Below are 16,070 nucleotides of genomic sequence, written 5' to 3'. Positions count from 1 at the left end.
GAGAATAAAAAATAAATATTAAAAAATAAATAAAATAATCAATTTCCTGACAAACACGCAGAGATTTCGGTAGATTAAAGACCTTGTTTTGACAAGTCCAAAATTATATCATAATATAGCTATGACAGTGCTAGTTAAAACTGATTATAACAATAAGTTTAGTTTTCACTTCTTTCACTGACTATTTTGGTGCACTGAATAATGTTTTTGGGTTTTTTGTGTGTGTGTATGAAACTTCCAGTTTCAGAAAATGAAAATACAACTGCTTTTATTTTTAAATTATTACTATTATTTTTGTTTTCTTGGTATTTTTCTATTTTTTATAATTTTTTTGAAAGAGCAAATTTAGTGGCTCTTTTTTTCTGTATATTCATTTCTGACCCCATTATTCATTTTTGGATTTTGAAACAGAAATAAAATAACTATTTGTTTTTGTTTTTTTCATTTCTGTTTCTGGAAGGGAAAATCCAAACACCAAAAAATACACTGACCAAAAAAATACCTTTTCCACTGAGTCCACCTGAGCTTAAAAAAGGTGAATAAAACTCTGAAATGACAGAGATGTGTACCTCATCAAAGATTTTGTTCTTTGCTCGATTGATGCCGTCTAGCAGAGCTTTGATCCAGGCCTCCTTCTCCTCCGCAGTCTGAGCCTGGAGCTTCACATCGTGAACCTGTCGGCAGAGAAATGTGACTCGAGTCAGCTGTAAATTCAAGACATTCAATATTCAATATGAAATCCAAAATTGGAAAATAAAAATTTTAAAAAAAAAGTATTTTAATTATTGGTTTATGAATCAGATACCAAAAAATAAATGACGGTTTGTTTTTGGATTTTATGCTCGGATCAAAAATAGGAAATGAAAAAATGATATTATATCACATATTATTATTATTTTGATATTTAATTTATGCACGGAGGCTGCCTGGCCTCTCACCTGTTTTATAGTTTGCTGGCAATATGTTTATTTCTGTAATATAATATCTCTTTTCTTGTTTCATTAAGACTTTTTTTGAGTAAAATTACAACTTAACTCATAAAATCCCAACTTTATTCTTGTAAAATTATGACTTTTTTTCTTGTAAATCTGTAACCTTATTCTCATAAAACTCCAAGTTTATTTTCATAATCCCGACTTAATTCTCTTAATATTATGATTTTATTCTCGAAATATAACAACAAAAAAACTGTCTTTAACATCCTCCATTGTAGGTATCTGATTCATACACAAATAATGACAAAACCAATTTTTAATTTTCCAATTTTGGATTATTAAATTAAAAATCAAATGAACAAATGATGCACGGATTTAATGTAGAGTCTTTTCCTTTTTCTGAAATTTCTTTCTTTCTTTCTTTTACATTAGAAGAACCGAAAATTCTCATTTTGAGCATTTTTTGTCACTAAAGCAAGGATACACAACTTGTCCACACATTTTTAAGATTTAAGGACATTTCTAGGATTTAAGGGCATTTCTAGGATTTTAGGATGTTTTGAGAGCTTTAGAACATTTCTCAGATTTTAGGACATTTCTAAGATTTTCGGATGTTTAGGGACATTTCTAGGATTTATGGACATTTCTAGGAATTTAGGACATTAGGGTCTTAGCAAGGACCTCTGTCGGGGGTTGCTGAGGATCCTCCACTGGCCCTTTTTTTTTAAAAAAAGAAAAAAAAGCTCTGTTTTGATCCTGTTTCATGCACCCTGGTAGGTTATGTATGCTAAAAGGACAAAACAATTCCCAGTGTGATTGTGATTTAGAAAATGGTTGGCTGGCCACCTGGCACCTTATCGGGAGCCAGATTTGGCCCACGGGCCATTAGTTGAGTATCACTGCCATTAGTGTATAAAACGGCGCAAAACTGAGCTTGTTTATCTAAAAGCTGTTGATGAAAAGATAAAACAGTTTAGGAAACTCTCCTAAACATTAACTTATATCAACATTTCTGACTGCCCCCCATTCAGAGCAGTCTGGGCCTGATACAAGCGAAACTTTGAGTATCTTCACTGTGAAAAGCAGCCGCAGGTGATTGGTTGTGAGACACACTGCTGCTGCTTTAACAAAATCTTTCTGGCATCGTTGAGCCGTGCAGAGCCCGAGCTGAAGAGGGTTACCCCGGAGAAACCACGAGGCAGCCAAGAAGCTGTTCACATCCTGGTCAGACTCAGCCACTTCATTCACTCTGAAACACCACAATAGACTACAAACTACCAACAGAGTCGGGAGCCCGGAGTTTAACAAACAGGGGACTGTTTAAAAATGCTGAATGATGATATCTTAACTTGCAAAAAATCTTTATGAAACAGCATATCCCTTTTTATTTCTTTAGAAAATGACAGACAATTAATACCAAAACACTTGGTCTTGATATCTGGACTCTGATCAGAGTGATTTTTGCAGCATCTTTTTTTTTAATTGCTGCTCGGCCACTGAAGCACCTGTGCTTACCTGAACTCACAGATTTCACATTTCGATAATGACGATGAGGTTCACTTTTTGTTTTGTTGTTCATTATGACTGAGAAATATACTTTTTTACTAAAATTTCGTCAATTCATGCCGACTTCTTTTGGTTGGTCGATTATGAAATCTTGATCTTGCTTCAGGATGGGAACTTTTTTTGTTTCAGATTTTCTTCAAGTTTGTGAAAGAAGGCAGAATATTTTATTTAAGACCGAGCTGAGTCACTTTTAATCTTTGTAATGAAATGAAATGTAATTCATTATTTTGACTGCAGCTCTTATAAACCCATTAGGGTTGGGCACATTGTGTGCAAGACACGAAAAATAAAAGAAAATGTTTGAAATGTTTCAAATCAACAAAGACAGCAGTATGTCCACGCAGAGCTAAAGTCCAGGAGGACGCTGAGGTCTGCAGGCTGGTGTGTGACTCACTGCTCGGCCTGGTCACAGCAGTCAGACCGGGGGGAAAAAGTGACACAAATGCAAGACACGAGAGCAATACTGCAATACTGTGTGTCTGTGAAGTAATATGCTTAGTGCTCTCTCTCTCTGTCTCTCTCTCTCTCACACACACACACACACACACACACACACACACGTCCACATTGTAGCATTGCACATATAAACACCTCCCTCGCTGTCATGGCAGCTGTTCAAGTTGCAGAGTTGGCAAAGTCGTGACACGAGTCTCTCTCTACATCAGCAAAATTCACTACTTGTACATGACATTTTTTAATGCTACTTTTCTTAAGTTTTTGGGTTGTTTTTTTTTTGCAATTTTAACAAGTACGACAGGAAATGAGGGAGAAAGATGCAACAAAGACCCCCAGCTGGACTCGAACCAGGGATGCACATCTGCACAGAGACATGTTTAACCCTTAGCATCCCGATTCAAGCTGTTGCACCAGATGGGCGGGGCTTGTTCAGAGCTGACAGGACACAAACCTCCGAAGTAAATTCAAAAAATGCACTGCAGAAATTGTATGATGCCATCAACAGCAATTTTCAAAGCAGCTGCTGATTTAATCAACTCATCCTTCAACTCCAAAGATGTATCGGGATCGAAGACAAATTTTAATTTCATTTCGCAAAATTTGTTTAAAAAAATGGCGAAGAAATCTACCTTTTATCCTCTGAGGTTTGATACCAACCTCAGCTCTGAACAAGGGCTCTTGGTGCCACAGAGTATTTCTTCATTTTCAGTAAATGGAAACCGTTCTGCAACACTGTGTGGGAGCAGCAGCGGTGTAAAAGGTTAGAGAGGCTTCAGACCTCAGACTGAAAGACGGGTTATTGAAATGCGTCTCATTATAAAGTGCCGAGGAGGCCTCCAGCTGCTCTGGTGGAGATGTAAACAGGTAATGCTGTGGTGAGTTTCCGCAGACATTATATGAGAGTGTACAACAGCATGTGGGCTCGTTAAAACTACCCTGGATATATAATTAGTATTTAAAAACTTTTCACTCAGTTTGTCAGAGCCAGTGCCCAAAAATAAAAGCTGACCTCAAAGAGGAAGTGACAACAGCTCCTGACAGCCCGCAGCCTAATTGAAACTGCGCTGAAGATTTCCTGAGCACCGAAAAGGTTTGTGTTTCAGCATGTCCGCATCCTCACAGATATCATCACCTTTTTGTTTTACAGAGAACGTGTCAGAAAACTTTAACTGTTTTTACCTGTTTTTTTGCCAGTGTCAGGAAGTAACTAGCTACATGTAATTATATTGCAAAATAAATTCAATTGTTATCTGTTGCAGTTAGTCAACGAGCAATATAACAAGACACGGCCCCAAAATTGCAAAAAAAAATAAATAAATAATAAATAAAATAAATAATATATATATTTTTTTAAAATTAAAATAACTAAATATTAAAATAAATAAATAGAAAATGCACAAGAAAATAATCTGAAAATAAGCAAAACAAACAAAAAAAAGTAAAAAACAGAAAACAATCAAGAAAATGACCTAAAAGATGCTGGGCAAAAAGTATATATATATATAATATATATATATATATATATATATATATATATATATATATATATATATATATATATATATATATAATGTAATATAATAATAATGTAGTTTTCAGCTAATTTCTTGCCAAATTGATCGATGCTGTTGTTCCCAATGTTTTCCATAAAAATCAAGACAATTGTTTGGTTTTCAAATGGTTAAAAAGGGGTTACATCTGAAAACATTAGCCATACCTTTAATTGTCATGTATGTTTGTCCGTACGCTCTGCTCTCCCCGCTAACAAGCTCCGACAGCGCCTCCGCATCCTAACAGCGTGATGCAGTGTTGGGATTAAACTGATCCCAGTTCAGGAGTAGAATCGCCCTTCACCCATTGAATTTCCTGGTTGGTAATCAATGTCAGGTTATCGCTGACTTGAGATCAGCGGGAAAGCTCGGACACGTCGCGTCACTGACGTCACTTGTGCGCGGGCGCGACTTCACCAACTAACATTTACTGCTACCATCAAAACTAGCTTGTAGCTAACCAAATTTAAGTTGGGAAACTGAAATGTGAAAATGGACCGTTGAAAACCGTGAAAATGTGCCGGAAACATGTTGGATAACTTTTCATCCACACCTGAGGAGCAACAGGACAGGGAGGAGCTTCCTCCACCTGCCGGAGAGTGACTTTAAATATATTTACATCCATCAAATCAATCTCTCTCTCTCATTTTGTGTGTGTGTGTGTGTGTGTGTGTGTGTGTGTGTGTGTGACACATGGTTTAAAATGCAAGGTTTAGGGGCCGGTGTGTGCGTAATTGTCCGCAGAACAGACCGTCCTCGCCTGTTGCGCTTGTTGTTGCGTGTGGAAAAGGAGTGAGTGAAATCATCTCAGTAATCATCTGAACGTGTGTGTGTTACGTTACGTGTGTTGTGTGTTTCTTGTTGCTGAGAGGACGGTATTATTTTTCATGCATACATGCAACATATTGATTAGTGGAGCTTTAAAGCAGAAAAGTGAAAGTGCTCTAACTCACTTTTTTGTCAGGAGTCATTTTCTAATAACATGAAACTAGCGGACGATGATCTTCTCGTTTTTATCAGTCTTGTTGAACCATGACTAAACTTCACGAATTTCATCATCTGTTTTCAGATATCAGATTTTGTACACATCCTGTCACCTTCTGCGTCAGGGTTCAAACGCATTTTTTTTTGTTGTTTTTTCTGTGACACGGCATGTCGAAACTACAACAGAGTTTAAATTTTCTCTGTCACTCGATCATAGTGCGACTGTTTTTAAACTCACCGACGGTTCAGATAAACAGGCTTTAGTTCTGCATTTGTGGTCAGTGCATGTTGTCCTCTGCTATTGACATTCAACTCTAAATGTGTCAGTTTCATTTCCTTCATTCCACTTTTTAGGGTATGTACGTAGAGCTTCTCTAGGTTTTAGTGTTGGTCCTTTGCATCGTTGCATTGCGGAGAGGAAGTAATAGCCAAACAGACGCTTTTAGAATCAGCGACTTTATCAAAATCACGTCTTAAAACCCATTTTTATAAACTTGCTTTTATGCAATGTCATCTATTTTAACTTGTCTTAATTAATTCTTTTATTCTGTCTTAAAAGTGTTATGCTATTAATTCTGTGTTTACTGCTCATATTCTTTGAATTGTATTTGCTCTTTTTGGTTTAGGTTGTTATTGTTATTTCTGTTCTGTCGTCGTTTCTCTTTGGTTTCGGCCTAAATTCAGCATTATTTTTGGCTCTTATAGTTAAACTTCTGAAAGAAACCCGTCTTGCCTCTGCTTTGCCTTGTTTGTCAAAGCACTTTGTAAACTCAGTTTTTAAAAGTTATCATCATCATCATCATTATTATTTTGTTATTATTATCTTTATTATAATTATTATTATTATTATTATTATTATTATTATTATTATTATTATTATTATTATTATTATTATTATTATTATTATTATTATTATTATTATCATTATTATCATTGTTGTTGTTGTTGTTGTTATTGTTATTATTATTAAGTTTGATACTTTTAATGTGCAGGGTTAGAAATAGTTTGGGATTTTACACCTGGAAGAGAACTGCACATATTGTACAAATTATAGGTTAATTGAAAAAAAGAAGTGTAACGCAGATATTGCAGATATGCAAAAATTTTGACACTGATCTTTCAAATTTCGTGTCAAAATGACACAATGTTTATCTTATCTATTCGCTTCAGATAAATTGCTGCAAAATAATTATGACTAATGGTATCAAAAAGGGTATAAAAAAACCCTCCGAAAATTTAAAGAAGTACAGTAGTCACACCTCTCACATCTAATAGATTCAGATCTTCTGTAAACTACAAGTCACTACCTTGCTGGATCTGCTCGCTTTCACCCGTTAAAACACACAGTGTCTTTACATGATGGTAGATAAAGTTGAATTATTGTGTAAGTGCGACTAAAACTAGACTAACACGCTGCATTATTTCATCTTTCACCAAAGCTTCGACACAAACAACCATCCGTCCGCTCACCTTATTTCCAGTCTTGGGTGATCGAATCAATATCAGTCTGTGCTTCCTCTTGAAGGGGCTCTTTAATTCATGACATTGATCGTAGTTTTCCAGGTCAAACCTCTCTAAGCAGTTCTGCAGGTCCTGCAACACGAGATTACGGATAAATTAGCTGCAGATCTGTTATTCAAATTAATAAAAGCAATACCAATAATAACAACTTTATTTCTACAGAACCTTTAAAAAAAAGCTAAAAACAATGTGTACAAGATATACAACAAAGTAAAATAATACTAGTTAGCCCTTTGAAACCTCAGGAACTTTGTTTAATTTCTTTCAAACATAATGGTAAGAAGGAGCAACTTAAGAAGACATGGCCCAAAAGTTAGCAAAAAGTTAGTAAAAAAAAAAAAAAAAAAAAAAAAGTACAAAAAAATTTCCTGAAAAAAAGTAAAAAGCAAACAAATAAAAAAGAAAGTGGCAGAAAATTAAATAAAAATAATTTTTCATGATTTCAAATATAAAATTATCATAATTATAAGATTTTTCAATAATTTTGGATGATTTTCTGATAATCCTCCCTTCTTTTTTAAAACTATTTTCCTGTAATCTTCTCATCACATTTCACTAATTTTACAGCAATTTGTGGGACATTTAAACCAGTTTACTCTGGTTTTAAAGGGTTAAATAGCATGTGAAAGGTGTCTGAACGTAACACAAGAAAACTGGTGTGGATGCAGGTTCCTGAGGGTTAAGAAAAGGCTAAACCATAAAAGTGAATTCTGGGCTTTGTGGAGGACCTCAGGCAGCGATCGGGCTCAGGTGAAGTTAGCGAGTCATCTTAAAATATTCAAATCAAATGTGAATCACAGGTAAACCAGTGAAGGAAGAAAGGATTAGCGTTATGTCGTTGCTTCTCTTGGTTTAACAGATTATAACAATAAAAATGATTATTTTAGCTCTTTATTAACGTCAACAAACCCTGCAGGGAGAAAACCCAGCAAACTTCTCACTGTGTTGTCTGTGCATCCAGATTTATCGGATATTCAGAATAATGTTGTGACAATGACGTGAAAACAAACAGAGTAACATGATCTTCCAACAGTTACATGACATCTTACAGTCACATGTTGAAACTTGGTGGCCGTGCTGCAGAGTAAAAACGTGCTGCAGAAATATGTGGCGTACCTCATTTTCATACACCACAATCTCCGTCCTCTCCACGTGGATGTAGCGGTCCTTGTAGCTCGCCACCAGTTTGCCGTGGGCTTTCTTCACCCAGCCAGCCTTACCCAGGAACTTTGGCTCTTTATTCTGGGCTGGGTCCTCTTTCGCACCCTGCAATGACAGAGGAAGGAAATCACACTCAAAACACACACACGAGTGTACGAGCGGAGAGCCGACTGTCAACATTTTTGTGCTGCAATCAGACCCCTTTTCACTGGTATAAAAACCTCTAAAATCTCAGGAAATTGGCTTGATTTCTTGTAAAAACACAGGAAAAAAATAATGTGCAACCTGATGAGAAATGTCCTGCAAACTGCATTAAAAAAAAAAAAAAATCAAAAAAGGTGACGAGGAAATTATCTAATTTAGTTGGATTTAAAAAAAAAAAAAAAGTCCAGAAAACTAAATTTATAATTCTCTTAATTATGCATTTGATTTTTTTTTCTTTCTTTTTTTCATATTTTGCTTATTTTTTTCCAGTGATTTTCTTTAGATATAATTTTTTTTTTAAACTAATTTTTTAGGTAATTTTTAGGCAATTTCTTGTTATGTTGCTGGTCACTGTCTTTCCAAATATCAAGCCGCTTTTTTCAGTTTCAAAGGGTTAAACAAAAAACATTTCAGTATTTCTTCCAACCACTCCCAGTTCTGTGCTCCGGTGATGTTTAAAGAAATGTGGCTGTGCGATCACTTTCAGCTCAGAGCGAGCTCTGTAAACAGCGCGGCGTTTCTGCAAAAACAGTTTGGTGGTGAACTCTGCTGAGGCGTTTAAAGAGCAGCAGCTCTCACTTCTTATGAGGCTTTTTCATTTCTGCCCTCTTTCTGACACACCTCACCTCTCACTTTAACGCCTCCGGACAGTTTCTACTCTGTGCTTCTCTGATTTGCTCCCCACACATTTAGTCATCACTTGTTGTCCACATATGGGCAGAAGTAGACGAAAACATGTCACTTCTGTTTGCAGAGCGGCTCAAAGTGAAGATAGCAGCGGCTGCTAGGCAACACAAAACACACACGCGCTTTGTGTGATTAATAATGAAACTGTGAACAAAATAAAAGGGAATTGAAACACTTTACATCCATAACGAAAATGGCTCAGAGTGCTGCTGTGTTCATCCAGTACGTGTGGCACACTTACAGAAACATGCCAGCGTGTTCTGGGAATGAGGAAATATGCAAGAAAAAGATTTAAAAACGTCAAATGTTAAAAAAGGAGTTTTGTCGTTGCCTCTCAACTTTTTTTATTTTCTTTTTTCCCACCTATTCTATTTTATTTTTTAAGATATCTTTGTTGTCACTGTACGAGTACAATGAAATGCTGACGGAGGGTTTTACATGCATTTACGGAGCGATGAAAAAAGAAACACACAAAGCAGGTTTCCATTAACCCTAAAAATGAGCAAACTGAAATTGCAAATATAAAATACGCCTTATGTAAACATGTCAGTTTTGACAAAACTGTCTTTTATCGCAAAAAAGTTTTTACTCTTGCATGAGATGGTATTTCATGCAATTCCAAAAAGCAATATTTGGCAAAACTTTTTTTGCTTTTCCAGGTCACATGATGCTACGGCTGTGTGCATGATGCAGCAGGAGCTACAGGAGCTGTTATCGCATCACACAACTCTGAGAAAGTTGAGCGGATCATCTGAAGTTTTGAATCCACAATTCCTCTGTGAAATCCCTCATACGTCGCCGCTCCCACATATAAGCAGCTGGTCTTTCCATTATTGCTCACATAACACGCCTACGTCGCCTTTCATTGGAAATAATGACGGTTATTTTTTTGGCTGCAATAGAAATAAAGCTGCTAATGTTTTGAACATCCATCGCCGTGCTTCTTGGGAGAAGTCGCAGAACATCACACAACAGCGTTTTATTGACATTTTGTAAATATGGCTTAAGTTTTGCACAAATCTGTGATGGAAACCTGCCTAATGACGCACAAGATTTTTTTTAAAACTGGGACGACTCCGTCTCTTTGTGGCTAAACGAGACGACAGAAGACATCCTCACCCTGAGCAAAGCTTCACAGTGGTGTCGTGGTGGTGAAACTGAAGTTGTGCAGCTGTACTGCAGTTTATTCGTATTTTACATTTGGCGATTGTATTAACGCATCAAAAATCAGAAAAGTGGTGTTTGTGAGGATGATCTTGCTGAACAAAAAAAGTACATATTTATTAATTTACTTTTTTTCTGCAATGATCCAAAATCCAACAGAAACATTTTTTTAACTGTATGTTTCTCTTTCTGTTTTGTTTTTAACTTTAGTTTACATTTTATTATTATATTACGTTTCTTGTGCTCTTTCTTTACACTGTAAACAGCAAATCGGGACGTGTGTGTGCCGAATTAATGAGTACTTTCTTGTAAAGTACTAAATATGTACTTAGTAGTGTTGAGGATGGACAGGAAAAGCTCAAAAATATAAGTACGTGAATTTATTGTGAAAATCTCCTTTATGTTATATATTGTGTGTGTGGTCTTTATGTTGAATAATTAAATGAAAAAATCCTGTAGGCTTTTTTTTTCGAGGAAATATGGACTAGATAACCTCCGTGTAGGTCTACAAAAAGACGTGATCCCTACAGTGCTCTATTGTATCTGCTGCCGACCTCCATGAAATATAAACTTGTGCATATATAAATATATGTATTTATATTTATACTTGCAGAATAAGCATAAGATGCAGATCCACTCAGTGATAAAAACAGTAACTGAGTTGCAGGTGTCTGCAGAATTCACAGCCTTTGTTTCTGTTGGAGGAACTTCCACAGGATATCTTTTTGTTTTTTCTTTTTTGGGATTAGGTGGGAGGTCATCTCACTGTTTTTCCACTTTCACTGTGACGGCAAGTGCTTCTCCACTCGGTAAACAGCAGTGCAGCTGTGAAGAAAGGAACGCCAGGCGGGCGGAGAGGAGAGACGTGCCAGACAGAGAGCGAGGAGGGCAAAATTAAACTTTGTAAAGCTACTAAAATAGAGCGATAAGTTCATGACAAAAAGACAGAGAGGCCTCGGCACGCCTCTGAGCGTGGAAAAAACTCATGGCGAGGTGGAGCGCGTCAAACTCTTGCAACAGAGCAGCAGTGAGAGGTTTCCATTACTCAGGCCTCAGCTGACTGCTATAGCTCTGCACTGTGATATCATTAAACACCTCCAATTCTGGACTCACACAGGAAGTCTGCTCTGCACCGAAACACACACCTAACCGTAAGTTTTACCCAAACTGCCCACACGAGTTTGTGCAATCTATAAGCTGTCCTTTCTGCGGTGTTGTGGGAAGCTCAAAAGCGTCACCTCACATTGTGCAGAGTCAAATAATGTGCAGGTAATGCAGCGGTAAAATTACAGCGTGCTGAAGGTACCTCATGCGAACTGAGTCTTACAAGAGGCAGAGAGAAAAAAAGAGCGCAGCGTTTTGTGGAAGCGGCACACCTTAGCAGACATGTGTTTCTGATGAAGTTTTCGGTCAGGGAGCATCTGGCATTCATTGATTTTCACGCTGACCTGCCCAGCTTGAAGTCACCACGAGCCTCGCCGGAGCTCACACTTTACACCCACTAACCCGTCACGCCTGGAGCTGGGAGACGACAGCAGGGCTGGAAAGTTTAGACTGTTTTGCTGGCGTGATTCACAAGTTTTTAGCGCTGAGTTTGGACATATTTTTACCAATAAAGTTTCATGACATTTCAATGGCAAAGTCAAGACCACACATTCACTGAAACGACCATCTATACTCCTTATCTGTTCTTTCTCAGCATATATAATAGGTTTTAAAATATATGTTATCTTAAAAATAATAAATTCAGATCAGGATTAGAACTGAATATTTAAATATAACTAAGGGACTGTTGTATTTTGCTGTTTTATTACTGCTGACTTTTTTTGCAATTTTTTTTTGCATTTTTCAATAAAATACATATATTTTTTAATTAAAAAAACATTTTTTATTTTTTTTTATTTTAATTTTTGACAATTTTTAAAGAAAACATTATTTTTTAGCCATTTTTGAAGAAAATACTTTTTGTTGATTTTTTTCGTTGTTGTTTTTTGTGATTTATGAAAAAAAATAATCTAAAAGCGCATTATCTTCTGGATAATGTGGATCTTCTGGATCTATCTGGATTATTCTGGATTTTCAATCTCCGCCGGCCCCTAGACACATCGTGTTATTATTCAGGTTTGTGTAGATGTAATGTGACATAATGCTGTGCGTATTTTAGTGTACTCTTTTTTAAATTATGTAGAGTCTCCGAGTACCTTGAAAAGTTCTCTAGAAATGATGATGATGATTATGATTATTAATGTTATTATTGCCATTATTGTCATTATTATTAAGGCGATGACGATGATTATTATCATTTGTGAAACAGATTTCCATGATTTTTCCAAATCTTTCAGGGTATATTTAGATCTCCAAAACTTTTCCAGGCTTGAAAATTACTATTTACAAATTCCACGACTTTCCTGGGTTTTTTAATGACTGTACAAACCGTGTTAGCCTTAAATAAATTATTCAGTGACGTCATCACTTCTGCCTGACAAAAGCTACACGATTCTCTCTGATTCTAGATTTTTGTCTTAAAAACTGTCAAAAATGATCTACTTCATTGTGAGGATGCTCTTTCTGTTTGGTGCCGTTGCTGCCAGTGTTGTTACGGCCAAATGTGCAGCAAGAAATGACACAAAGCTGCAGGGACGTCCACAGCCGACCATCAGAAACAGACGTCCTGGTTGCTCGGTGTTGCACTGGGATTCTCGAGCGAGTCAGTCACTGTGCACAATGTATGCTTTCTGACGTGATTTACACTGAAGCTTTACTGCATGCTTTTATGCCGAAAGACAATACGGCCTCTGTTCTACCCATCAGACCACAGATGGGCCCAAAAGCTCTCATATGTTTGCTAACAATAAGATAAAAGTACTGACATAAATATAAGTTGAGCTCTTTAATTTACTGTCACATAGCATACTCTCTGTCAGTATGGAAATCCTTATAATTAGTTACTAAAGGGAAACTTCACCAATTTTCAAACAGCTTTGCACATAACAGTGTGGTTAGTCGTCACATTAAAGTCCAGAAAAGGGAAGTCTCGTCTGATGGTGGGACGAGAGTGAAGCAGCGGGGGTTTAATTATAGATCGATCACTTCAGGCGAAGAGGAAATCTGTTTTTAAACTGCTGTCGTGTGAACATTCATGCACACGTAAAAGCTGCATTCTTCCTTTCACCATAAAGCTGAACAGCACAGCCTTTATTCTGAACTTACAAATGTTAAAATAACACCAACTACAAAAATAAGGTGCCAATAGGAAATTGTAGTTCCCATAAAATATGCAATTATGATTATTTTCAATGCTGATGTGTCATTAAGTGTCTTTTTTGTCCAAAACCACAAAGATATTTAATTTACAACAATAAGAAGCGCAGCATATCCTCACATTAGAGACACCAAAACCTGAAAATATTTGGTGCTTCTTCTTGATTAATTACTTTTATATCACATCAGATACAATTAGATTGACCAAATATCAAAATAATCGAAATTCATCAGATAATTGACTATTTGTTTCAGTTCTAGTTTCTATAAGGCAGGTTTTCATTGACCCTTAAATTGAGCAAATTTAAATTAGGAATATAAAATATAATATAAAATACGCCTAATAGAAACATGGTTATGTTAGTGATACACGATTATTAGGATTATTTCAACTGATATCGAAAACCCGTAATTTCCAGCTTCTCATTGCCGCTAAGATACCGATAATTTCTTTTTATTGGTTTTTATGAAAGGCTGCGACGAGTACAGATGAATTTAACATTATAGCTCTGACTTAACCAAATAAAACTGACATTACTACAACCAACACAACAAAAACAACAGTTGTGACTCTTAAAAATTTTTGTTTTTTAATAAAATGCTCTGATAATCTGTCAAATTAGAGTAACTGTAAATTGTATCACGCAATAAGAATATAAAAGCTTTTATAAAACCAAAAGCCTTCGGCTGCTTAGTCTGCAGATAAAACACTGACGAATAGATGGCAGAAAATATTTTAACACATTTTCGACTGATCTAGCATTAGTATGACGTCACGCGCAGCATAATGCAGTGTGCAGTGCTGGCGGAGCGAAACCATGGGCAACACGGGCGATTTTCAAAGCATTTATGCTTATTATCATCGGCTCTATTTATTGGCTCAAAATTCAATTATCTGAATTATCGGTATGACAACATAAGTCCCGTTATCAGGTCAAAAATTATTGTGCATTCCTACTCAATTTCTACAAAAAACCCTCCCATTTCTCGAGTTTTTACGCTTGAATGAGGTGGTATATCAGGCTATTTGAAAGAGCCATATTTCACAAAACTGCAATGGAAACATTTTTTTGGCTTTTCTAGATCACATGATGCTGTGACATTCAGGAAGTGGCTCCCTCATGATGCAGCAGGAGCTACAAGAGCTGTTATTGTATCACATAACTCTGAGAAAGTTGAGCGGATCATCGAAAACTTTTGAATCCACAATTCCTCCGTGAAATCCTGGACTATCAGCTCCCAGAAATCCCTCATACTCAGCCGCTCCCACGTTTAACAAAATCTGTCCACAGACAGACGGAGACATAAATCTCAAAACACTCAAAACCACTTCTGTGGTATTTCCTGCTCCACATGTGCCACCAGGACCACATTTCACCATGATGACACACACACAGACTCCCGGCGTGAAAATTACCAGCCGTTGCGACATTGTCACGGCTGGTAATAAGCAACATTGCAACAGTTTTCGGTTTTGAGAAGTGCTGATGGACGGTTTTCATTTTCAGGGTTGCTGGGGACTGAAGTGTGTCCCGGCGGACACTGGCTGAGCGGTGGGTACGCACTGACGACCGCCCCCGCCACATCCACTGACAGGCAAACAGAGTGGCGAAGGGATGATGCATTTTTTGTAGGGTAACCACGAAGTGAACGTCGCACCGGTTCCCTCATCAAACCTTAGGGGATTTTCGATTATTGCCAAAAATAAGCTCTGTGGAGAACAAAAGTTTATGATACTTACACGCTTTGTTCAGCATGATGATCTTCACAGATGAACACCACTTTTGTGTGTTGAAGCATAAATGAAATTGTCAAAAGTAAAAAGCTATTGTTGGGCTACACACGAACTACATCGTGGTCACGCAACTTAAACTTCACCACTACAAACACTGTAAAAACACGTTAAAACACAATCGAAAAATATCATAAACAGATAAATCTACAACTTTGAGTGCTCTGTAAAGCTGTAAAGGCCGTGATCAGGTTTAATGAGTTTCTGTGTCGCTGTGATGACGTCTAAAGACAAACACTGTAGTCCCATTTAGCCACGTGTTAGCAACCACCTTTTTAAGACGAGTAAAACCTTAAAAGTTCAAAAATCGTGTTTTAAGCGGACGGATTTTATGTCGCAGAACAAAATGCGTAAATATCTTTAGCCTGTGTTAACCACAGACCTTATTTAAGGCATTTTACTGAACATCCGTTAAAAAAACCCCACAGACTTTAAGACGCGCGAACCAGACTTGCTAACAGGCTAACGGACTTCCGTGTTTATGGACTCGTAACTTCGCCTCTCTGTAGAGTCGCCAGTTAACCTGCATGTCTTTGGACTGTGAAGAAGAAGCTGGTAACCCAAAAAAAGACCTCGCTGACACTGGGCAGGTTCGAACAGGTGGTTTCTAACCACTGCACCCCTGTGCCACAAACATTTCATCAACGATTAATAAACTGTTCAAAAAGAAACGAATGATTTCCACCAGAATCCGTGTTCGGTCCGGCTCCACAGGAAGTCAGACGGCGACAAAACATTAAAAACATTCGGTTAATTTTCGGAATAAAACACTGTGTGTTGACGTCTGAT

The 16,070-nt window shown here is 37.0% G+C and overlaps 1 protein-coding gene across 1 annotated transcript in view; it reads right to left on the bottom strand.

Moving 5' to 3' along the window:
- The window catches only part of plekho2 (pleckstrin homology domain containing, family O member 2), a 38,149-nt gene that overhangs the window by 16,273 nt on the left and 5,806 nt on the right, over nucleotides 1–16,070 (bottom strand). Inside the window, exons 2-4 of the mRNA XM_042490425.1 lie at nucleotides 8,129–8,278; nucleotides 6,962–7,084; nucleotides 558–674 (exon numbers count right to left, since the gene is read on the bottom strand). Coding sequence (XP_042346359.1) covers nucleotides 558–674; nucleotides 6,962–7,084; nucleotides 8,129–8,278 — 390 coding nt within the window. The remainder of the gene's footprint in view (nucleotides 1–557; nucleotides 675–6,961; nucleotides 7,085–8,128; nucleotides 8,279–16,070) is intronic.

This window comes from Plectropomus leopardus, chromosome 1 (assembly GCF_008729295.1).
Source record: "Plectropomus leopardus isolate mb chromosome 1, YSFRI_Pleo_2.0, whole genome shotgun sequence".
Taxonomy (NCBI): domain Eukaryota; kingdom Metazoa; phylum Chordata; class Actinopteri; order Perciformes; family Serranidae; genus Plectropomus; species Plectropomus leopardus.
The sequence above is the reverse complement of the archived record's forward strand: the minus strand, read 5'-3'. Positions and strand labels throughout refer to the sequence as shown.